This window comes from Rhinolophus sinicus, linkage group LG11 (genome assembly GCF_036562045.2).
Source record: "Rhinolophus sinicus isolate RSC01 linkage group LG11, ASM3656204v1, whole genome shotgun sequence".
Classification (NCBI taxonomy): Eukaryota; Metazoa; Chordata; class Mammalia; order Chiroptera; family Rhinolophidae; genus Rhinolophus; species Rhinolophus sinicus.
This window is the reverse complement of record NC_133760.1, coordinates 70903783-70928128: the sequence shown is the minus strand read 5'-3', so window position 1 is coordinate 70928128 and position 24346 is coordinate 70903783. Positions and strand designations below refer to the sequence as shown.

Here is a 24346-nt window from a genome sequence, read left to right as displayed (position 1 = left end):
TCAAATCTGAGGGAAAGGCAAGGAAGGGGAGAGGGAGAGTAACAGTGATGGGACACAGTGAAACTGGAGGCCTGGTGACACATGATGGCTGCCACTAATGGCATCATATTCATTCTATTCAGGTGACAGACTACTCCAACTTCGCCTGGTGTAAAGGATGGCAACCCCCAGAGCTGAACCTTACTCCAAGTTGGTGTCACAATCCAGTTTACTACTTCTGTTCGTATTTGTTCTTTATAGGTACTTTGACAGGATAACATCAAACCTGTTATCCTTATGAAATCATCACTTCCCTTCACAATCGAAATCATTACAGGTTGAATGAAGTCTTATGGTTATTCAGATACAAGCCATTTTCATCCCAAAGAACAGAATACTCAGAAATTTGAATGTTCTGCACTCAGTCCACAGCTAGAAGGAGGCATCAATTTTGCCGCCATTTTCTTTGTTTACAAAGCTCAAATGGATTAGTTTTTCTTTTAAAGTGTCTGGAGTATGGTAATTAATTTGAATAAAACATGAGGAGGCTAGGAAAAACTGAAATGGGCCATTCTGAAATGGGAAAATTACTCAAATTAGTCTAAAAGCCACTTAGCAACACTGAAGATCTTTAAATAGAAGAATCATCTCCAATTGATTAGGAAAGCTTAATCGGGAAGTTCATAGGAAGCAACCGGAAAGCGTATGGGCAGTTGGAATGGCAGTCGGTAAATGTAAAAGGATGGACCACACTGCAATGCCCTTCAGACACCCACTGGCTGCCTGTGATCCAGGTGAAGATGTTCGCACGAGATGAAGTCTAGTTTACTACACATGCTCATATGTGTTCTTTATAGGTTCTTTGATAAAGTCAGGAGAGCAGGATCTAGGTTGTTTTGGTGCAGCTCACACAGTACGGGCAGGACCGCCAGCATGCCAAGTATTCACAAGGCAAAATGTAAGGTGAGAAGCTTAATAGCTGTGACCTTGGGTACGTTGTTATACAATCTCTGTGCTTTAGTTTCTCCAAGATCCCCATGCTGCACAATTGCAGGGGAGCACTACTCACACTGGATTCTGGTTCCTTATCTGGAAAATGGAGATAATTTGCAGGATCGCAGTCTTAGAGCTGGAGTGCAGATTTAATGAGTGACATTAGTCAAGTACTTAGAACAGTGCCGGACAAACATTAACAAACATTGGCTATTATTATTATTTTATTGCTAATACTACTCCTATTCTATAACTAGCATTTCTAATGCAGAAATCAATAAGGTCCCCTTTTATTAACAGCCACTGACGCTTTATATAAGACGCCCAAGAATAATGGGAGAAGTGGGGCTGAAAGTATGACAAAGACACATAAAGGCAGCTTTGTTTTTATGTGCCCAAAGGACTGAAAGAAATGATTGACTAGAAAGTTAGCTTGACAGCATCTATGCAAACATGCTTTAGGATATTTTCTTAATAAATCTAATGAATTATATATTAAAACAAATATTTATAACTAAAAAGAAAGCTAAAAATCACAAATTCTACTTCTTTTACAGAGAAAGAAACAGGCATTCTGAGGTTGACAACTTGCCTCCACTTAGTCATGGAGTTCATGATGGTGCCAGAACCATGGGAATGAGAACCCCTGGCCTTCCAACTCTCCCTCCAATGCTTTTCCCACTTCCCCCATGTAAGCTTTCTCTTATAGTCTGACTGCTAAAAAGTAACTAAACCCACTTCATTTAATATTTATTTAGCATTTAATTTACAACTCTATACGGGGAGAAATATACTGGGAAAAATACAGTTATTTTTCTCATTCTGAAAGATTCTGCCTTGCCACAAGAAATAGCAGGATACACACGCGTGCATGTACCCCCCACCCCCGCCAAAAGTACTATTTTTGAAGGTAAGAAATACCAAATTTAACAGAATACTTAGAAATCATAGGGGGCTAGAAAGAAAAGGTGAGAACACACGAGAAGTAATTTTATTTTTGTCAACTGCTTCTTTCCTTGAACAGCTTTTAGCTTTTATCTTTTTTGATATCCAGGTGCATTTATACTGGAAACTTAGTGAAAACTACTTAGTGATTCCACTTTCAAGTTATAACTATATGAAAATGTTTTGAATGTAAGTCTATCTGTATGCCAGATAAACTTTAGAAACTTTTAATATCTCCTCTTTTACAGAAATTTTCTATCTTGATGTAGTTTGGTTAATAAAGAAAACTAAAGGTCGAGGGTCAGAAAGCTAACTTCTTAAATGAGACAAAAAAAGTTTTTCCAACTACCGTGTTTCCCTGAAAATAAGGCCTAACTGGAAAGTAAGCCCTAGCATGATTTTTCAGGATGACCTCCCCTGAACATAAGCCCTAATGCATCTTTTGGAGCAAAAATCAATATAAGACCCAGTCCTATTTTCAGGGAAACACGGTACCACTATGAATAAGCAATCTTTCAAATACCAATTTCCTCAACTGTACAATGCAGTTTTAATTTAACGGTTTTTAGTCTTACTACTTCACTTTAAACAATGACCTATGTAAGCAATAATAATAATAATAATGATACTACTACTACTACTAATACCTTTTCTGGGTTTTTTTCAGAATAAAAAACACTAAATGATGTGCTGAATACTAAAAATACTTCAGACTTCAAACATAGCCTCTGTATTGAAATCTACAGGAATTTTTCTAATTAACCTCGAAATCTCCCACATCTGTTTGAAAAAAATATCATCTTTGAAATAATTTGAATGAATGCTTTATAAACCAAAACTGATTCGTAAGTTCTTATTACATAATCATCAATTTTAACAAGTCTTCTAAATATGTTCTATATCAATTTTTTTGATTATAAGATGTCAATAATATGGAAACATTTTTGATACAACAGAACATTTAATTACATCATTTTCCTGTCAACACGCAAGTCATTTAATCATGATTATATTGGCCATTTCCACTGGTTGGCAGGAGGCTCTTCCACTAAAGGCTCCCATGGTTTCCATTGTATCATTTTTCTTGCCAGACTTAGTTCATTTTCAGCCTGTTAATGAAATTTTTTAAAAAGATCATTTGATTATACTGTTTAATAGATAATTACCATAATAACTGAAATGTAACTATATAGAGCTCCTACTTTCATATTAAAACCTAAATAAGCCATTCCATCACCAAATGTTGAACATTAATTAAATTACTGTAATTCTCACAGCTATGCAATCACCATAAGTAAGAAAGGACAGCTTTAGATTTCTTCTATTTGTTTAAAATTTACTATTAGAGTGTTCAAAAGTTTAGCTGGTGAGTTTTCAATCTTAATTGTCTGTTTCACCATCAGAATACAAATTTTGGAGGATCAAAAGTATGTCTCTTCATCTTTATCAATAGCTTTCCAACTTTATTTTACACTGGCCCACAATTAAAAAAAGAAAAGAAATACATTTTACTAAGGGATCCACAATTCGCACATATAACTCAAACAAAACTAAAAATATCATTACCTTTACTATATAGCTGAAATACACTATTTTCTATTGTAGTTTTTAAATGCTAGTTACAACCCACCTAACTGATTTCATAACCCATCATCACTGGAGACCACAATTTGTAAAACTGTGCTGTATAGAATGTAGAACAAAATAGCTGCACAAAAAATATATTTATTGTTTGAATTAGTTTTTTTAATCAGATTATGTTACATTCAATTTTTCCTTTCAAACACAATTTTACAACACCTTTAACAAATATATTTTTAGGTATGTTTTTATTTCATATTTTTTCCTAGAACAAAAAGACCTATGATGACAACTCTGGCCAACTTAAGACATTCTTGAATACTTGTCAGGATGTCAGGAAAGGAATTCAAACACAAAATAAATGCTGAGGTTCTATCAGAGTCTGTAAAGTTAAAAGGCAATGCCTCATTTATGCCACTGGTGCAAAACAGCCAATCTAAGTCTAGCAGTAACAGTCTAAAATGTATATAATCAACAAGAGTAGATTAATGGAAATCTGGGGGTAGAGGTATTTACTAATGCTGACATGAGAAAACTGCATAAATACTGATTTAAAATATCCCTTAGGATGGCCGTTTGTCTGATTGCCCTTTGCCCTAGATTTCCTGAATGGTCATGCTTTCTCTATGCCCCCAAGCCCTTGCCCAGTGTGGGGAGGGGATCTAGTCCTGAACGTCACTGAGGTCTGAGGTCGTCCAGGAGCTGGACCCAGCTGCATCTGACCCGTTGCCCACTCCCTTCCTCTTCTCTGGCTTCTAATACACTGTCCTTTCCTCATTCTTCTCACAGTATCCCTCTAGAAATGTGCTGTCCAAGATGGTAGCCACTACCTACATGTGACTACAGAGTGAGCCCTTGAAATGTAGCTAGTTCAAATTCAGATGTGCTGCTGGTATCAAATGCACACCGGATTTTTAAGACTTAGTATTAAAAAAGAATGAAAAATAGCTCAATATTTTAGATATATAATTACATGATAAATTAATGTATCAACTAAACTAAGTCATGATCAAAGTGAAATCAGGTAGAAAAGAAAGAGAAATAGGATGAGGACAATTAAACTCTGCAGCAAGTTCCCATAACACTACATCTAATACTATAGTCAACCTGGCAAATAAATAAAAAGGCCAGGAAAACATGCATTTGAACGACTGAAACAGTGTACACGCATTGAAAGCTGTCTAAATGCCCTATTCCTCTTTTAACAGCCACCTACCAATGCTTTTGAGTATCATGTCTGCTGGTGAAATACCTCCCTAGTCCCTAATGCTATCCAGTATTTCCTTTTATTTGTCTTTGATAAAAGGCAAAAAATCTAAGAATAGTTACGTTTTTGAAAAATATGAAAAAGTGTAAAAATTAAATGAAACAGAACAGTATTTATCAGACCTATATAAGGGGAAGGCATGGAGGGGTGGAGAAGGTGTGCAGGGGGAGGTGATCTGACCAAATAAAAATTTTAAAAACCTCTACATATTGGAGAAACTGTTCAATTGAAATCAAAAGGCAAAAACAGACTTACAAAAAAAAATTCAGGCATTTTTTGCAAAAGTACAAACGATTAAGGTTAACATCGTTTATTTTTAAAAACACTCAAAGAAATCTGTAAGAAAAACACTAAACAAATGAAGAGCAAACATACTCATAAGTAATAAAACATGAAATATAAGAACACATTTTAAAAGTTTAACTTTACTGGTAATTGGGGAAAAAATGCACAACAAAAAAGAAAAGCGTCATTTCTCCTAGTTTAATTAAAAACTATAGTATTCTTACCAAGCCTTTAAAACCTACAAGTACTTGTATCTATAAGTAAAAATTCTTCAAATAACAGTAATATTGTGTTCCTAATATGAACTACGGTGAGACTAACAAGAACATGCTTATTAAATTCAGAGTATCAAACTTACCAACAGAAGCCTCATAATTCAAGTTATAATCAATGATAAATATTTAACTGACATATACATTAGAAGTATTTTCTATGTGTGATTAGTCTTATATTTGATGAGTTGATATAAGCAAAGAAACTGAGTTTTCTTTTCTTCCTGTAATGTCAGTTTTGTGCCTCTATACATTGTACCTCTGAACATTAGAAGCCAAACATCTAAATATTCAACTTTTTCTTTACCTGAAGAATCACCTCTTCTATTTGGCCACCCTGAAGTTGGTCTTCTAATTTTTTAACATCTGGTTCCTATAATTTAAGGGGGTAAAAAAAAACAAACAAACAAACAAACAAACAAAAAAAAAATATATATATATATACACACTCACACACACACACACACACACACACAAACACAGGAACACAATATCTGAATGTTTTAATATCCTATATTTTAAAAACCCATATATAAAAAAAAAGCACTTAATATAACAAATATAATTAATTTTTCTTCCGCTGTATCAACACTAATTTTTACCAAACATTTGGTGGAAACTTATTTCATCTCGCTACTATTTTATTGCTTTTCTGTCTTAATATTAAAAAGTATTAAATGCTTACTGACATGTCTATCAAAGGTAAGAATTATGATGCCTAATTCAGTCTTCCTAAAATACACATTTTAAAATACCACTTTATTTTCTTAGTATTTCCTGTATTTCCTCTGAGAGTACTAGCTTTAAAAATAATTGCTACCCTATGACCTAGAATTCCACTCCTAGGTATAAACCAAACAGAAATGCATAGTAAGTTAACCAAATGACATGTTCAAGAATGTTCACAGCATCACAAATTATAGCCCCAAAATAGGAACAATCCAAATGACCACATACAACAGAATGGATAAACTATAGTATTTACATGTAATAAAATACTACACAGAAATGAGAATGAACTACAACTATACATAACATAGATGATTCTCTCGAATGTAATATTAAGTGAAAAAAACAGACACGAAAAAGTATAAACTGATGATTCCATTTATAAAAAAGTTCAAAACCAAGGCAAAATGAATCTATGGTGTTAGAGGTCAGAAGAGCAATTATCTTGAGAAGGATAGTAACTTGGAGGGAACAGGAGAGGATTTGGTGTTCTGGAAATGTCCTCTCTTTTGGTTTGGTGTTAACATGGGTATGACTACTTTGTGAAAATTCATCAAGCTCTCTATGATTTCGGCACATTTCTTTGTGTACATTATTCTTCAATAAAAGTTTTAGAAAAAGAAATGCTAATATAGTTACGTAAACATTCAATGACATATTTATTTTCTAATATAATGAGCTTGTTGAGAACCATAAACCATGTCCTATACATACATATACAAGTGTAAATAAGTTGTAAACAGGTTGGTTTCTGGCCCATAAGTAGAATGAAAGAGGGAGAAAACAAACAAACAAACAAAAACAGAAATATCCTCTATAGAAATTGGCATGTTCCTGCCTCAAGGCATCTCCTGGCTGACCCAGGATATCTGTATGGCTTGTTCCTTCACTTCCATCCAAGTCTTCACTTGTATATCACCAATAAAAAGGCACAGAGTAGCAGATTGGATTAAAAATCAAAACCCATCCATATGCTGCCTCCAAGAAACACATCTGAGCTACAAGGACACATACAGATTCAAAACAAATAGGTGTAGAACGATACTCAAAGCAAACGGCTACCAGAGAAAAGTGGGTATAGCCATACTTGTATCTGACGAAACAGACTTGAGGATAAAAAAGATAATGAGACAAAGATGGACATTTCATAATTACAAAAGACATTACAACAAGATTTATAACACTTATCAATATATATGCTCCCAAGCAGGGAGCACCAAAATATATAAAGCAACGACTAACAGAACTAAAATGCCAATAGCATCTTTTTTTTAAGGAAATAGAACAAAAAATCATCAAATTTGTATGGAGTCACAAAAGACCCAGAATAGCCAAAGCAATACTAAGAAAAAAGAACAAGGCCGGGGAGGTATCACACTCCGCAACTTCAACTTACACTACAAAACGCTAACAATCAAAACAGCATAGTATTAGCAGAAGAACAGACACACAGAACAATGGAATAAAATTGAGAACCCAGAAATAAACAAACCCACATGTATATGGGCAGATAATTTTGACAAAGGAGCCAAAAACATACAAGGGAGAGAAAAAAAGCATCTTCAATAAATGGTGCTGGAAAAACTGGAAAGCCATGTGTAGAAGAATACAATTAGACTGCTATCACCATATACCAAATTAACTCAAAATGGATCAAAGACCTAAATATAAATTTTCAAAGATGTGAAACAATAAATTGCACAGAAGAAAACCTTGTATGTACTAAACCTATAGACCTTAGATTCAGAGAGGATTTTATGAATTTGACCTCAAAGACAAGGGAGGTAACAGCAAAAAATAAATGAATGAGACTATATTCAAACTTAAAAGCTTCTGCACAGCAAAAGAAACCACCAACAAAACAAAGAGGCAACGAACCAAATGAGAGAAGATATTTGCAAACACCACTTCTAAGATATTTGCAAACAATACTTCTAATAAGGGGCTAATATCCAACTTGTATAACTCAACAACAACAACAAAATCCAATTAAAAAATGGGCAGAGGACCTGAACAGACACTTCTCCCAAGACGACGTACAAACAGATGCATGAAAAAATGCTCAACTTCACTAGCTATCAGAGAAATGCAAATCAAAATCACAATGAGATACCACCTCATTAGAATGGCTATTATCAACAAGACAAGTGTTGGAGAGGTTGTGGAGAAAAAGGAACCCTCATACACTGCTGGTGGGAAATGTAAATTGGTGCAGCCACTATGGAAAACAATATGGAGAGTCCTCAAAAAATTAAAAATAGAGTTACCATATGACCCAGCAATCCCTCTTCTGGGTATCTACCCAAAACATCTGAAAACATTTATCCGTACCGATATTTGTATCCCTGTGTTCACCTCAGCATTTCTCATGGTGGACAAGACATGGAAACAACCAAAGTAAGCTTCAATAGATGATTGGATAAAGAAGATGTGGTACATGAATAAAGAAGATGGAATAAGAAAGATCTGCCATAAGAAAAAGATGCCATAAGAAAAGATGAAATACTGCCATTTGTGACAACATGGATGGATCTTGAGATTATCATGCTAAGGGAAATAAGTCAGACAGAAAAAGTAGAGAATCATTATAATTTCACTCATATGTGGGATATAAAACTGAAAGCAACAAACGAACATGACAAACAAAAATTCATAGACACACAACAGTTTAGTTAGGTTACCAGAAAGTAAGGGGGGAGAAGAGGTGGTAGACAGGGGTAAAGAGGGAGAGGGGTAAAAGGGCTCAAATATATGGTGATGGAAGGAGAACTGACTCTGGGAGGTGAACACACAATGCAATATATAGATGATGTATTACAGAAGTACACACTTGAAACCTATATAATTTTACTAACCAATGTCACCCCAGTGATTTTTTTTTTCTTTTTTAAGGAGGTGCAGCTCACAGTGGCCCATGCAGGGATCGAACCAGCAACCTTGCTGTTATCAGCACTACGCTCTAACCAACTGAGCTAACTGGCCACTAAAAATTTAATAAAGATTTTAAAAAGGCAAGGATTTTCATCCCAGGAAAAGCCTGTGCTAAGGAAAACAATTTAAAATTTGTCTTACTGATGGTGAATCAATAATGTGATTTTTATTAACCAATGGCATAATGCCATTAAGCTCAATAAGGTACCATATACTTCATGCTTGCCATATGCTTGCAACTGTGTTAATAAGCACTTATGTAAATTACCTCATTCACTCCTAACAATAAGTGTTCAAGGTAGGTATTAGAATACCCAAGTAATTGATGAGGAAACTGAGACAGAAAATATGGGTAAGATGCCAACCGTTATTTAAATAAGTATTAGAGAGCATGACTTTGGACAGGCTAACAAACCAATGCTTTTCCTCAATGTGCTATTACTATCTCCCTGAAATAATCTATAAAGTATTTACTTTTATTTCCATTTCAGGCTTAGTAAATACATACTTTATAATCATAACAATATTCACTGAAGAATTTGTGTGTGGCTCTATGGGGGGAAAGGGGGGTTAAAAATCCGGTAATTTAACAAAAAAACATAAAGCAGCAATACAACTATGATGTAGCGCTTGAGGTGGTTAAAAACCATTTGTATCTAGCCTTTTGCATAAGTAAACATTTCTAAGGGACTAAGGGACCTTATATAAGTGCCAGGTGTTACACAAGATCCTTGGGATGCAAAGATGAATGCAATCATTATTTTCAAGTAACTTCGGAACTAGTAGAGCAGACATAAATAAAACACAGTGTGATGGGTGCAATGGAAGAGAAGCACGGAAGTTGTCAATCTCTACTTATGGAGGGAAGAAAAGGTTTCACAGAGGAAATGATAAATGCTGAATGAAAAGAACTGCCAGACAGATAAATAAGGGCATTCCAGGAAAAGAGAAGAGAAAATACAAAGAAACACAAAACTAAAATTGCATGGAATTCACATAACTGCCAGCAGTTCAGTATTGCTGACTATAGGGTACAAACTAGGAAATGACAAGATTAATAAGATAACCTAGAGCCAGACCTTGGAGGGCCTTCCATCCATGCTAAGGACTTTATCATGTACATTGGTGGTTCCCAAACTTGGCTGTACATCAAAATCATGCAGATAAAGATAGCTAGCTGAGTTTCACACAGCCAGCGCAACATAAATCCTTAAATTCAGTCTTTGAGAAACACTGAACAGGAAACCATAGCAAGGTTTTTAAGTAGAAAGACATCATGCTTTATGTACTGAAAAAAAAAAAAAGAAACACCTCACTTTTGGCACTGTGGGACATACAATGAAGTATGATGAAAGTATACACAGACCAATCACTTATAAAGCAATTGAAATAGCACAGGTTAGAAAAAAAGGATTTTACAACTCATAAGTGAAAGTAATGACAGTGAACTATTCTTTGGTTGACATTGGCTAGGAGAGGAAAGAGAAATAGGTCAGAAATAAAGGGAAATATAGTTTTTTTTTCCTTTTAAAATAGGAACAAGTTAAATACATTTCGAGGCTTTCTGAAAGATGACAAAATGGGAGGCAAAAAAGAGAAATAGAGAAGAAATGATTAAAGGGGAACAAGGTTATGGAGAAGGAAAGTAGAAAAATAATCAGAGACACAGCTGAAGAGATTCAACTCATGAAAAGAAAAAGGGAAATTTCTTATTCTTTGATGGGAAAAGATGACTTAGCCCATTTTCCTTAAGGGAAACACACAATCAAAATAAATGTTAATTTCCCCTTTAGAGATTTTACTCTGTAAATTACTTCCAGAATTTCCAAGTTCAGAATAAAAGTTCCAAATCAAATTGCATTGTTTTGCTATATACCTAAGGAAAAGATAAGAATTATCTTTGTATTCGAGTTGGGCAATCTCATAATAAGACCACCACATTAGACCACTTATTGCGCATATGTCAATAATTTTTGGAGTTTATGAATACTATTTTGGATAATTACAAAAGTCCATGGAATAACTGCTAGTGTGGAAATTTAATAATAGTGCGATATAGCTTGGTATAAAAGAACTAGCAGCAGACTGCTGTGTGCTTGTCTAAGGCCTTTAATTTGGAAGCTGTAAAATGCTTGTATTAGTCAGCTTGGGCTGCCCTAAGAAAATACCATAGACTGGGTGGCTTAAAAAACAGAAAATTTATTTCCATTTTCTCACAGTTCTGTAGACTGGAAGTCCAAGGTCAAGGTCCAGCAGGGTAGCTTCCTTGGTGAGAGCCATCTTTCTGGCTTGCAGATAGTCACCTTCTCACTGTGTCCTAATATGGCCCAGGGAGGCTGAGCTCTCTGGTGTCTCTTCTTATAAAGACACTAATCCTACTGGATCAGGACACCACTCTAATGCCTTCATTAACCTTAATTACTTCCACAGAGGTTCCAGCCACTGGGGGTGGGGGTGGGGGGCGCTTTACCACATAAATTCTGGGAGGACACAAACATTCAGTCCTTAACAATGCTCAATAAAATTTTTGGTAGTTAAGTGACTAACTTGGTCCTCTTATTTTTACAACAAAGCACTTTTTAGAAGTTATTTCTGACAATTTTCTTTAAACACAACACATTTTTGTTTTGCTTTCTTTTTTCTCTACTCTGATATTAGAGAAAAGAGATTAAGATTGATATATCTATAGATAAAATGTAAAAGATCAATAAAAGACTGGATAGGGAAGAGAGGCAAAAGAAACAGCTAGTGTTAACTCAGGAAACAGACTGAATCTTATTCTTTCACTCCAGTATTCAATAGCGTCTTGCATATAGAAAGCACTCAGTAAATAGGAGTTTGCTGAATAAAAGGGAGAAAGGAAGAAAAGCACGGAATGAAAAGAGAATATAAATAAATGGGTAGAATATGCAAAATAAGCAATTGGATTTTTTTGTTAAACGTTGCATTGAATAATTAAATCCAAGAATACAAAATCAAGTCAGTTACTTACCGCTTTTACCATACCCAGCCTCTCATTTGTAATCTGTTCTGTATACTTTCTGTATGCTGCAGTTTTAGGGACTTGCTCAAGAACATCAAGAATCTTTGTGTACAATAGTCTTAGCCTCTGAAAAGACAAATCATACAAATTTCCATTTTAAAAGTCACCAAAGATTTAATTGAACACTAAAAAGTCTCACAGGTTAAAAAAGGAAAAATAAAAACTGGTTTTTAAAATAAATATTTAAGTTGTCCTTGCTGTAATTTCTTCATATCTATGCCCTATCTCCTTTACAACTTAGGAATGAATTTTTTCTTATTTCTTCACATTTAATTTGAAATTTGTTTAGTTTAATTGTATAAAATCAATAGGCACTAATACCTAGTTTTATTCATATAATATATATATATATATATATATATATACACACACACACACACACACGAATATATATATATATTTTTTTTTCACTATATATGAATAAACAAACCAAACTTCAGGACTTCTAAAAATCATTTTACAAAAGCAGTCTGCATAATTATACATTATTTATATATCTGAATATGATTTCTATAATAGAGGCTATTTTACTATACTAATGTAGAGCTTGTCCGAGAACATATAATCCAAATTGTGCAGGGTTTTTTAGACTCCTTTCTTCTTAATTTTAGCAAAGGGTATGAAAATAGAAAGGCCTCTTTCTAAAATGGGGCATTAATAATATCTGCTTCACAGAGTGTTATATAACTGACAATAAATAGTACCTGGCACACATTAAGTTTCAATAAATGTTAGCTTTATTATTCTATAGGGAAAAGAGTCATTTCAGCAGATATCAGAGAAGTGGTCATAGAAAAGACAGCATCTGATATAGACCTGGAGGGATGGTAGGGCTTGGACAATTAAAGATGTTGGAAAAGGCAATTTATACAAAGAATACATGTATAGGATTGAAGGGCAGAAAATACAGGGAACATAAAGTAATCAGTATATAGTTTCATTTTCCTTAAACTGTGTTATTCTATATACCGTGTTTCCCCGAATATAAGACCTAGCCGGACAATCAGCGCTAATGCGTCTCTTGGAGCAAAAATTTATATAAGACCTGGTATTATATTATGTATTATATTATAGTAAAATAAGATGGGGTCTTGTATTAATTTTTGTTCCAAACAACGCATTAGCGCTGATTGTCCGGCTAGGTCTTATTTTCGGGGAAACACGGTAGGAATCACTGGTCAAATCTGGCCATTGAGCCCTTGAAATGTGGCTAGTCTGAACTTAGATGTGCTATAAGTGTAAATAGTCACTGGGATTTTCAATATTTAGTATAAAAAAAAACTACGAAATATCATTAATTTTTATACTGATTATATATTGAAATGATAATTTTTGGATACGTTAAATAAAATAAATTATTAACTTTCACCTTTCTCTTTATTAAAAAAAAGTGACTCCTAGGAAATTTAAAATTACAAACATGGCTTACATTTATTACTTGTAGTATATTTTTGTTGGACAGCACATGGCTAGAATATAGGATACATAGGAAATGGTTAGGAGATAAGGCTGGAGAAAAACTGAGTCAGATTACAAGTGGTTTGGCATGCCACGTTAAAGCATTTGGACTCTATTCTGTGGGCAATGAAAAGATTTAGGGAAGTTGTATAATTAGATCTGTGTTTCGAGAAAATTAACTGGCAATAATGAGTTAAATGGAGAAATCAGACAGAAAGGCCAGTAACAAGGTTGCTGCAATTCTCTAAACAAGAGCAAGGGACTAAACTGTGATAACAGTAGGGAAAGGAAAGAGAGGTCAGACTGGAGAGCTGTTATAGAACAGGGTCAATAGAACTCATCACTGAAATGAACATGAAGATGTAAGAGCAAGGGAAGTATCAACCATGATGTCTAAATTCCCAGCCTGCGGAATAGAAAAACTGATACTATCAAGAAAAATAGAGTCCACAGTGGAAGAAACAGATTTAGAAAGGAAAACCATGCGTTCAGTTTTAGACAATAATGCATCTAAAGTCAGTATGAACTCATGAGTATAAGATATTCACTCAAACATTTACTGAGCACATACCATGTGCTGGTCATAGTACTAGCAGTGAATAAAAGAATCAAAAATCTTTCCCTTCTTGAAAACCTACATTCTAAATAGAGAGAGACTACAAACAAGATAAATCAATACAATACAGTTTGTTGACTAGTGATCTGAAGGGCCACCATAGTAAGGACTCTTATTTAGAGTAAGATGGAGAGCCACCGGAGGGTTTTGAGGAAACGATTGACACGACTTGACTTAGATTTTAGCAGGCTGACTTAGTTGGTTGAAAAAATGATCAAACTGAGGCAGTGACAAGAAGGGAGGGACAGTTAGGAAGCAAATGCAATTATTCAGAGCAGAGATGATGGTGGCTGAAAACAGGATAGCAACAAAAGAGGTGGTGAGAAGTATTCAAAATCAGGATATATTTTGAAGGTAGAACCCAGAGGATTTACTGACGTACCAAATGTGGGGTGTGAGTGAAAGAAAGGAATTAAAGATGATTTCAAGGTTTTTGACCTAAATGATTAGAAGAATGGAACTGAAATTCACTGAGATGAGCAAGTCTAAAAGAAGAGCAGGTTTTATGGAGATCAGGAACCCAATTTTGGACATGTTAAGTTTGGGCTGCCTGACATCCAAGTGGAGATGTCCACTAAACAATTACATACACAAAAGTTTCGCAAAGGGAGAGGTCAGGGCTTGAAATGAAAATCTAAGAATATCAGTGTACAAGCTAGTACTGCAAACCACTAGACTGTGTCCAGACCCCACCAGAGAGCAAATATAAATAGAGAAACGGTCCAAGAACTAAGTCTTAGGACTCCAAAATTTAGAAGTCGGAATACGAGGAACAACCAGAATGGGAGAAGGCAAAAAGAGCAGGAGAAAGACAGGAGATTGCGATGTCCTGAAGCTTAGCAAAGAGAGTGCTTGATGGAAACAGTGCCACATGTTTCAAATGCTGCTACTGGGTCAATTAAGATGAGAAAAGGGAGATGAGAATTGGATTTAGCAGCAGCGATATTACAGTGACCTTGAAACAGAAGAACAGTCAGGTCAAGCCTGACTGGCGTTGTGTTCAAAGGGGAATAAAAAAGCTGGAGACAGTTAAGTACAGATAACTCCTTCGACTTACCATCTATAAAGGGAAGGACAGCAATAGAGTGATAACTGGAGAGAGAGGATCGAGGGAGGTCTTTGGGGTTTTTTTTTAGATGAAAGCATGTCTGAATACTGATGGGAAAGACCTACTAAAAGGGAAAACTGATGACAAAAGGGGCAGCTGCTAGAGTGGTACCTTCACGAAGCCAAAGTGTATGGAATCTAGAGAAGCAGAAAAGGTGAGGCGGGGGGAAAAAGGTGGAAAATGCAGACACAGATTTAGGAGGACACTCACAAAAGCGACTAAAGCCACAAGAATGCCACGGAAAGAGTCAACAACAACAAAATGGCTGAAGAAAGAGGTCATGACAAACAAAAGGCATCAGATAGAGTATATATCGTCCTTGTCTCAGGAGCTCAGCTGAACTGGAATTCTAGGCGTTGAAATATCCATATCGCGTTAGCCTTTTAACAAACAAAGAGACAGAGTTCTAGTCTTCCTTGGACATTAAGGAATGAAGACAGAAAAGAGGTACTTACATCGTGTGGACTCTCACATACAGCCAATCCCACAAGGCCAGTGGTCTGTTGAAAAACAAAACACGCTTAATGCTGTTTACCAGTCGGCGCGTGCACCTCGCTAAGGAGAAGCAAAGCCACCGATCCCCTCGCTAAAACCAGCCACAGTTCTGAATGCCGTTAGTTCGGAGCTTTTTATCTGCCTCCCCGAGCGGAGCCACCAAACTGAATCACCCCTGAGGGCAGAGCAAAACGAGTGTCAAAGCACCGCCACGCCCGCGCTAGTTCCGGCCACCACCCGCAGGATCAAGCCTGTCGAGCTGCCTCTACCGCTACGGTCTAAACCCCACCAGTGACCTCCACTCGCCTCACCTTCTTCAGCACGCCCGCCATGACAGCGCCGACTAGCCCAGCACGCGCAGCCCTCTGGGAACCTCGCTCAGACCCGCTCAATCCACCACCGAGGCTGCCTGTCAGTCACCTTGGAAACAGCTTGGCTCCTCCCCCGTAGGATCTCCACGGGGCAAAGGCTCTGCCCCGGCCAATCCTAAAGGGAAACTTGACGCATGCGCAGTGAGTACACCGGCCTCCAAGCCGGGGACTTGGCGGAAGGGGTTTGTGTTGGGTGTTTTACGTGTCGATTGCTGACCCTCCCACTGTTGACCGATTGCCCAAAGGTTGAGAGCTTTCCAAACTACCAAAAATTCCGCCGCAGTCGTTCTAGGAACCTGCACTCTCCTTAGCCTTTGGCGAATTCCTCAACCTGCCTTCCACAGTGAACGCGAAGTCTGTAGCAAAATAAGAGCGATCGCTGGAGCTGTCGTCTAAATGATCTCTTAGCTGCAAAGGTTGATTCATACCGCAACGATATCAGTATTCTTAGGCTCAAGTAGAGAAGGAACTTCAGAAATGTGAGATGAAACATGATTGTTTTTTTAAAAGCTAGATAAACAGAAAAACTAAAGTAATCGTTCATTAAGCAAATGTACTTGATTTGCTCTGTATCAGAAATTGCAGTAGGTACTAGGCATCTGTGAGTAAGCCATATTCACAGGTCTCGGTCATCAAATTTCCTTCTACTGTAGTGGCTGGACACACAGTAAACAACTAAACCAATTAATAAATAAAATGACCAAATGTGATTATTTTCAAAAAGGAATGAGCAATGTGCTTTGATAGTTAAGAGTGCAGGAAAACATTTCTGAGAAAGTCACATTTATTCTGAGACCTGAAAAAAGAGAAGGACCCAGTCACACAAAAACTAGCTAAAGAGTTGGTCCAGGCCCAGGGAACAGTAGGGGCAAAAGTATGAGGAGGGAAATTCTGTGACAGGAGGGTGGCTGAGGTAGCAGGGAGAATAGTAGGGTGGCAGGAACCGAGTTGAAAAGATCTTGCAATGGGAATGGTTTAAGTATAGTGCGACTGATCTGATATACACTTTTAAAAGACTACTCCAGCTGATATTGGGAGAATGGATTGGAGCAGGGAAAGAATAGAAGAAAGAAATGCTTTGGAGACCATTGCCGTAATTTGGACAAGAATGATAATCGCTTCAATTAAACTGTTGGCAGTGGGAGTGAGTAGATTCATCGTAGAATTTGAAAATAAAACCAACAAGAGCTATAGCTAGATTGGATGTGAGTGGTGAAGGAAAGAGTAGAATGAAGGAACGGTTCCTAGGTTTCTGGCTTTCGTGACAAGGCAGGTAAAAATTCATCCAGCAGAGTTAAAAAATACGTTTCAAAAGTTTAAAGTAAACAAATATTACCCAAATTATAGACTAGAGAAATAAGATAGCAAATCCAACAAATGAGATTAATATATATATATATATATATGAAGTCAAGGAGCCTAGTATTTAACACCCTCACACAAAGTGAAACAAAGATCTTTGGGCTAAAGCAGCTTCCAGTACCCAAGAGACACCCCACTTGTTAGCTTCCTAAGGAACGATTCACTATATTAAGATGCATGGGAACCTAAGGTCCTCGGGGATTTCAGGACTAAATGCATTTGACCAGAGGAGGCCTTTTTTGATCATTGTAAAGCAATAGAGTGCCAGGTGGTTCCAGCCACTTTTCCCTCCCACCCTCGAATTCTGCAAAGTCTACTTACACAGAAGATCCCTCCAGAGGAAAGCAAACTTGGAATTGGTCATGTTTTACTGAGAGCGCTGGGCACCACTTTCAGAGAGTAATCAAAGAGAGTAATGGAAGAGTAAATTTAAAGAGATACTTACACACAGTACTGACAGAGGGGAAATGAACATGAGCAATTTACAGTAATTACTACAGAGGAAGAAAAATTGGCAGGGACTTCCCAAAATCCTGATTAAAACTATAGAAGTTATTATTATAAAGGTATCGCAGTGGAATTTTTAAAATGTCTTTCAGGTTTGGTTTCTAAATTTCAAACCTTCCTTTAAATATTCTGTCAGGATCCTGCATATGAATTGATATGCTTTAAAAGCTGAGAAAACACTTTAATCATAGAAACTTTTAATCTAAACTTCATAGTCAGAGCTTTAATTCCCCAAAGCTCCTTTATTTGCAATATGTCATATTATACAATATATAATGTAGTAAAAGATAGTCCCAGGGATCTTATTAAACATTTAGGCAACTTGCTCCTTCTCCATTATAAAGTAATCCTATCATGTAGAGACACTATAAAATATCCCCAATTGCCTCTGTTTTCCATAGAAATCCAGTTAAGACAACTCCATAAGCCATGCAGTCAGTCCGCCAGGAGATGAGAAATGGACATGTGTATACTAATGGCAATCTGGGCAACCTTATACCATTGAAGGGATGAAGAAGAAATTCATTTTTTTTTAAAGATATTCCGGCAAATTCGTTTGGCAAGACACATAGTAAAGAGTACAGCATAAAGGAGTGTGTTCTGGAATATCTCAGATACATGTAGACAGCAGGGAAAAAATTTAATCCAGGAATGGCTAAGACCCAAGAAGAGCCAACCTACCATTTCAAAAGTCACTACTAACAACAGTAAACACAGGACATGGAGGCCTTGATTACGTAGCTTTATGACATGAAAACGCTATTGCTTGCATTTTAATAGTTGGAGAATATGAGATGCACTTAAGGGCAGTAAATGATGGGAGCGGGGCAGTCGGTATGTGCTGTCAGCGCATACAGGAAGGAGAGTAGGTCGGGAAAGGGAAAAGGAAGGTAGATAAAGTTTAAAACCCAGCTGAACAAGTAGTGAAACCAGCACGCCCACAGTAGCTCGGGGCCAGAAAACAAGGTGGGAAAGAGAAGCTAAAGGGAATTCACATAATATCCTGAAAGCACAGTGTACGTGTGATGTTTGCAGGGGACAGTGGGAACTCTGGAGGAAACTCAGAGGTAGGCACATCAAATATAATTGATTTCTTTGATAAATTACAAGAAAAAGGATACAGAAGAGAACAAGAGTATGATGGAGATGTCTTACTATGGGTAACTCAGACAATTAGAAATTAGTAGCAAATAATGATTTGCGATTATGATGTTTTTGTCCAGGAAAAACTGCAGTACGATGGGGTGTGATTAAATCCTTGTCACCAATACAAACGATTGCCATGATTCTTATGTGGTGGTTGGTAGCACTTTTCTTCAGACCATCTCACTTCACTCACATTCCCAGATTGTCTCTTTTGTGGATGGCTGCAGAGGCTGCCGCTGGGACAATACTCAGGTCAGAAACCATGGGATACCTCCTTGAATGGCCTCTCCTTTATTTCTGGGATATTCTTGGTGTGAGCAAGGAGAGCCAGATATAGTGAGAAACTGGCATCCAGGGTCTTCACTTACTCCAGCAGTTATGCATGCTCACCTTTCCCAGTAGGTTTGAACCAACCCACCTGGACAGATTATGGCTTGAGCAGATTGGTCCTCAAGAGTCTTTCGGAAGACCAGTTAGTATTAGCAAGTGATACAGTTCAAACAAGATCCTAAGGAATTTCTCTTTCCCTAGTCTTAATTTGGCAGAATCAAGTAGGCTGATATATTTTCACTTCATAAGATTGTAGTTGTAAAAGTAGCTAAGATTTTCTTTGGGTCTGGTTATTCAGTCTTAAACCCATGAACTTTCCTTTAGCCATGTTTCTTTATCTTATGCCCAGGGCTGCTAGGAGAGTTTCTGTCCAAGGCATTGTAGAAATCATGATCTCTATTTAGTAGACTAGTGTCCCTTGGGGAAAATAAAATACCCAGCATAGTACTTTGAACATCAAAATTACTTTTAAAATAGTGAATGAATAAAAGGATACATGAATAGTAAAATAAGGTCCAAAGGATAAAAGTTATTCACAATCCATACTGGATTATCTATTTTTGTCCTAACTGCTCACAAACTACCTGCTTATGTTATGTATCAGTTGGGGGAAAAAAAGCAAGACATCATTTACCCATCCAAAGCCTTCTGATGCCTCTTTTGGTCTCTATCTTGCTCAAATGTTACCAGCAGTATTTCTGTGACCAGAAATGCATGTTTTTCAATCTCTAGGAAGTAGAGACTTAGACACTGTTTGCAATTCAACTAAACTGTGAACATACCCCTCTTTCCTCCTTCTACTTCTTTTTCTAGACCTTTGAAAAGTTCTCTATTTTTAGCACTTACTTGTTTGTTCATTCATTCATTCGTTTGTTCATTCATTCATTCATTCATGCAAGCTCAGTTAATTTGAGGGGCTGTAGCTTTCCTAACACTGTTATCACTAGTCTTTATGTTTATCCATATTATAGGGACCTTTGCCATCTTTTCTATATGCCCTTCTAATATCTGAGCTCATGAGAGAGATTGCCATGAACTGCAGTGATTTCATTCAGTGTATCCCCCTTTTCTTTCTCAGTGAAACCTACGTATGCATGGTTAGACATTTATGTCTCATAGCCCATCCCCTTCCTCTCATAGATATTCAGGCAGCTGAATCATTGCCATCTGTAAATTTTATGAAGTATTATTTCTCCTATTTCCTGTCTGAAATATTCAGTTTTGATTTTTTAATTAAGATAGATCTATGATAACACAATTTATCTGCATGATATTTTATATGCAAAGGTAAAAATCCAGTAACAGTATTAATAGTAAATGTTATCTAATATATAAAAATGTGAGTCATATTTATTTTACAAATTATATTTAAATATATTGATTTCATATTAACATGTTTCCCCTTGATAATTTCAAAGTTTAATTGGGAAAAATCTTAGATAAAAAAAGTATCTTATTAGGATTGAAGAATAAGGATCTTAAATTTATTTTTTAAATAGGTATCTACTGTTAAATTTCTACAGTGGTATATACTAACTGTAGAGGTTATAATAGTTACATTTGTTCTCTGAATTCTTTATTACCAATTCACTTCTATGTAAAATAAACTCTATAAATATTCTCTGAAGTATCCTGAATGTCTTTTCTATTTTTTGCCTTCTATTTAATCTCTGCCTGACTTTAGCCTGACAACTTACTAGATATCTAATCATAGCCAAATGAAAGTTAAAAATTAACTCAGAACTTGTTTGCAACCTGCCTGGTACCAAGGCATTTGCAAATCTATAACTCACTCATTCAGCTCCTGAGAGCTGAGTTAATTATGGCAAATCACACTAATTAAATTATTCACTAGGCCTTTATTAAAAACAAATCTATTATGTTTTGAATGCACTGTGCATTCGCCTTAAGACTCCCAGCTTGTCTTTCCATGTATTGTGAAATTTCTATTCAGACATTTTGTTTAAGTGAGAACATTAAACATACGCTGAGGCAGGTGTCTCTTGCTGTTGTTTGGGTCCACAGGCCTCCAGTCACTTCACATTTACCGAATGCCCTCAGTGTGCAAATCCCATGGTCACACCCCACGTCCTCAGAGGTTACAAATAAAAACCTGCTGCAAGAAATGTTTAATAATTACAATACAGGGCATGAGAAAATATACACTTGGAAAATAAAGGAGAAACAGAGATGCGTTCTGACAGGATTATAGAAACTTCATTGATGGAGATGGAAGGTTTGAGCAAAGTCTTACAGGGCAGAAGGACTCTGACAGAAATGGCAAGGAGGGCATGTGAAACAGGAGACAGTTGGACATGACACAGAGGAAAGATTGTGCACAGCCTGTTCACAGAGCAAACAAGTCACGCTAAGGTAACAGGTGAAGTCCTGAGGTGCATGGAACCCCTGGTTCTCAGATACAGTGCGTGGTTCGCCTCTGGTTTGGCTTCTTGTTGAATTGCTGTAATCATTGAGCAGAGCAGCCATCACAGTCAAACTCGCCAGGCACAGGGGCAGCTGAGATGGCTCTGCTTTGGGCCACTTGAGCTACTCTATAGTGGGAAGACATGGCACGACGTCTCTCACTTCTGCATGGGAACAGGAGGACAGTGATTCTACATGTAAGCACCTGTGTGTGTGTGCGCGCGCGCGCGCACACACACACACACACACACACACACACTTCGGGGAGGCCTCTAGCATAATGGTCGAGCCTCTCTGGTTTAAAATCCTCGCCCTGCCTTTCAATAGCTATCTGACCTTGAACAGTTTACTTAACCCCATAAGCCTTACTTCCTCCTTGCAAAATGGCCACAATAGCATCACACCTACTTTTCAGGGATGTTGTGAGGATTAAATGTGCATTACGCCTGTAGAGGATCAGGACTGCATTATACAGCAATTTGTGCAATTTAGAACATTTTGATCTGCTCCAGGAGATACAGCCCTTCCCAGGGCACTCATATCAGTGAGCAGCGATGAAGGTGGATTTCAGTCCCACCCCCCCTCTTTACAGAAGCATCCTTATGCTGGGCACAGCATGCACAACTGTACACAGAAGCCCTGGAGAAAGGGCTTAGCATAATGCTTGGTTGTAATGAGAACTCAGTAAATATTGGCCATCATAATTATTAGGTGGCAAACCACTCCAAAACGCAGTGTGGAGGCTCAGGCAGAGACATCTGGTTAAATGTGCTATGAAATGAGACCCTTGTATTCAAATGTACACCTAAGTCTTGGAGAAGAGTTCAAAGTACAGGATTGGAAAACAACCCAAGGGGCGTCCATTTCTGTGTGACTCTCCTCCCACTAGATGGTGCTGTCTTACCTGTGGGCACAGCTTCAGCTTGTTTGGGGAGAATTGACCTCTATTTAGAAATGGCTTTTGTTTACTAATAACTCAATCAATAGCCAGGTGGCGTCTGTCTCCCACAGGCTTTCTTCAGCTCTCTGCAGGAGAGGAGGTGTCACTTCTCTCAGAGCATGTGTTGCGCTGTATCCTTAAACACTGCTCCAAGAAATGATTCTCACTACATAGCAGAGGTCAGTAAGCCACACTGGAGAAGCTCCATTCACTTCCTAACACTTTGAATTTAAAACCAGAATATCAATAATTAAATTACCAAATAACAGCATCACTTTACTATTTGACCACTTTTGGCATTAAGAGTGTGAGTTATTCTCCAGACACCTAGTCTCCATGCCAGAGGAAGAGGATCCAGCCCAACTCAAGTCCTAAGTCTATATTTTCATTATTTCTCTCGTTCTAAAAAAAAAAAAAAAAAAAAAATGTGTGTGGTTCTAAAGAACTTGGGAGCTTTCCTACAGAGAAGGTAATTTTTTGAGAAGTCTTTTGATTAACTTGTATACATCCAATTATTAGGATAACGTGCTACTCACAAAATTATGTAATATATTTCTTCACAAAATGAAAATTTTCTTGATATTTAAGTCCAGTTGTGAATATGCCATATACTCGTATGTTTGCATATTTTCTCCCTTTTCGTCACTCTTTGAGGAGAAAATATGAGACCTCAAGGGTATATTGAAAAAGATTGCTGCAAACCATTTTAAAAAATATAAATGAACTTTTTAGATGAAGCAAATGGATTGATTACCAGACTGTAAAGAGCTTTTTGACTGCCCCAGCCATGCATTCTGGGAAGTGATGGGGCAGAAACTGTGCTGCTGTCTCTCCAGGCCCATGTGTGAACAGACCACGTCCTGTTAATTTGGAATGAAGTCTACATCTCAATTTTACCGGTAAAACAGCAGCAAAATGAGGAGAGAGGAGAAACTGTTAGATGGAATCATGACATTTTCTTGCCTGTCATGTTCCCATGGCTTCCTCTTATCTCCCGCAGTGGTTCTCAGGCACAGAACACTTGAGGAACAGACTCATTCCACCACCTTTGAAGGTTATGTCTTTGTAGAAGGAAGCCTGCGTGAGCAAGGAAGGTGGGGTTATGTTAAAATACTTAAAAGTAATCACTTACACTTAACTGGATGGCCCAGGGCTTCAGGACTGCATACCCAGACATACCAGGCGACATAAAAACACCTTAACAAAGCCTCATAACTCGACTTGACTGTAATACTTTTGCTTTTACAGCACATGTGAAGGAAAATTTGCCTCATTTATGTAGAAATTATATAAGATCCTCACATCAAGCTACAACTGAGCCAAATATTTAGTAGAAATATAATTTTGGAAATCCAGTGTATTTGTCCCAGTACTCACACTACTTACTAGAGACAAATCTAAGTCCAGCAGAAATAATAAGATTTTTCTAGCTTCCTAAAAGAATTACTAAGCTTACCTTTTATATTGAAACTGTTTTAACGTGCACTAAATGGAGTGTCCAATTTGAAATGTAAAATACAAAGATCTGAACGCAAGAGGGGCAAGAGCAGGATGTTTCCGTGGT

General features: G+C 37.0%; 1 protein-coding gene across 2 annotated transcripts; it reads right to left on the bottom strand.

Annotated features, from left to right (window-relative positions):
- Positions 1 to 1710: 1710 nt before the first annotated feature.
- Positions 1711 to 16159, bottom strand: NDUFA5 (NADH:ubiquinone oxidoreductase subunit A5). Of its 2 annotated transcripts, XM_019750068.2 has the most exons (5): positions 16014 to 16137; positions 15663 to 15707; positions 11975 to 12091; positions 5630 to 5695; positions 1711 to 3026 (listed from the first exon to the last, which is right to left on the bottom strand). In XM_019750068.2, exons 1-5 carry the CDS (start codon positions 16032 to 16034, stop codon positions 2925 to 2927), a joined length of 351 nt encoding a protein of 116 aa, XP_019605627.1. In that variant the 5' UTR covers positions 16035 to 16137; the 3' UTR covers positions 1711 to 2924. The 2 variants fall into 2 exon arrangements, with proteins under 2 accessions (XP_019605627.1, XP_074171755.1); XM_074315654.1 differs by lacking the exon at positions 5630 to 5695 and having other exon boundaries at positions 16014 to 16159.
- Between the last annotated feature and the right edge of the window lie 8187 nt (positions 16160 to 24346).

What these genes read in the sequence shown, in the direction of transcription:
- NDUFA5 (XM_019750068.2), bottom strand. Translation starts at nt 16,034, where the DNA reads ATGGCGGGCGTGCTGAAGAAG. An exon ending in TATGTGAGAGTCCACACGAT is followed by an intron (nt 12,092 to 15,662) that starts GTAAGTACCTCT and finishes TTGTCTTTTCAG; the next exon opens with AGGCTAAGACTATTGTACAC. An exon ending in GGCTGGGTATGGTAAAAGCG is followed by an intron (nt 5,696 to 11,974) that starts GTAAGTAACTGA and finishes CTTAAATTATAG; the next exon opens with GAACCAGATGTTAAAAAATT.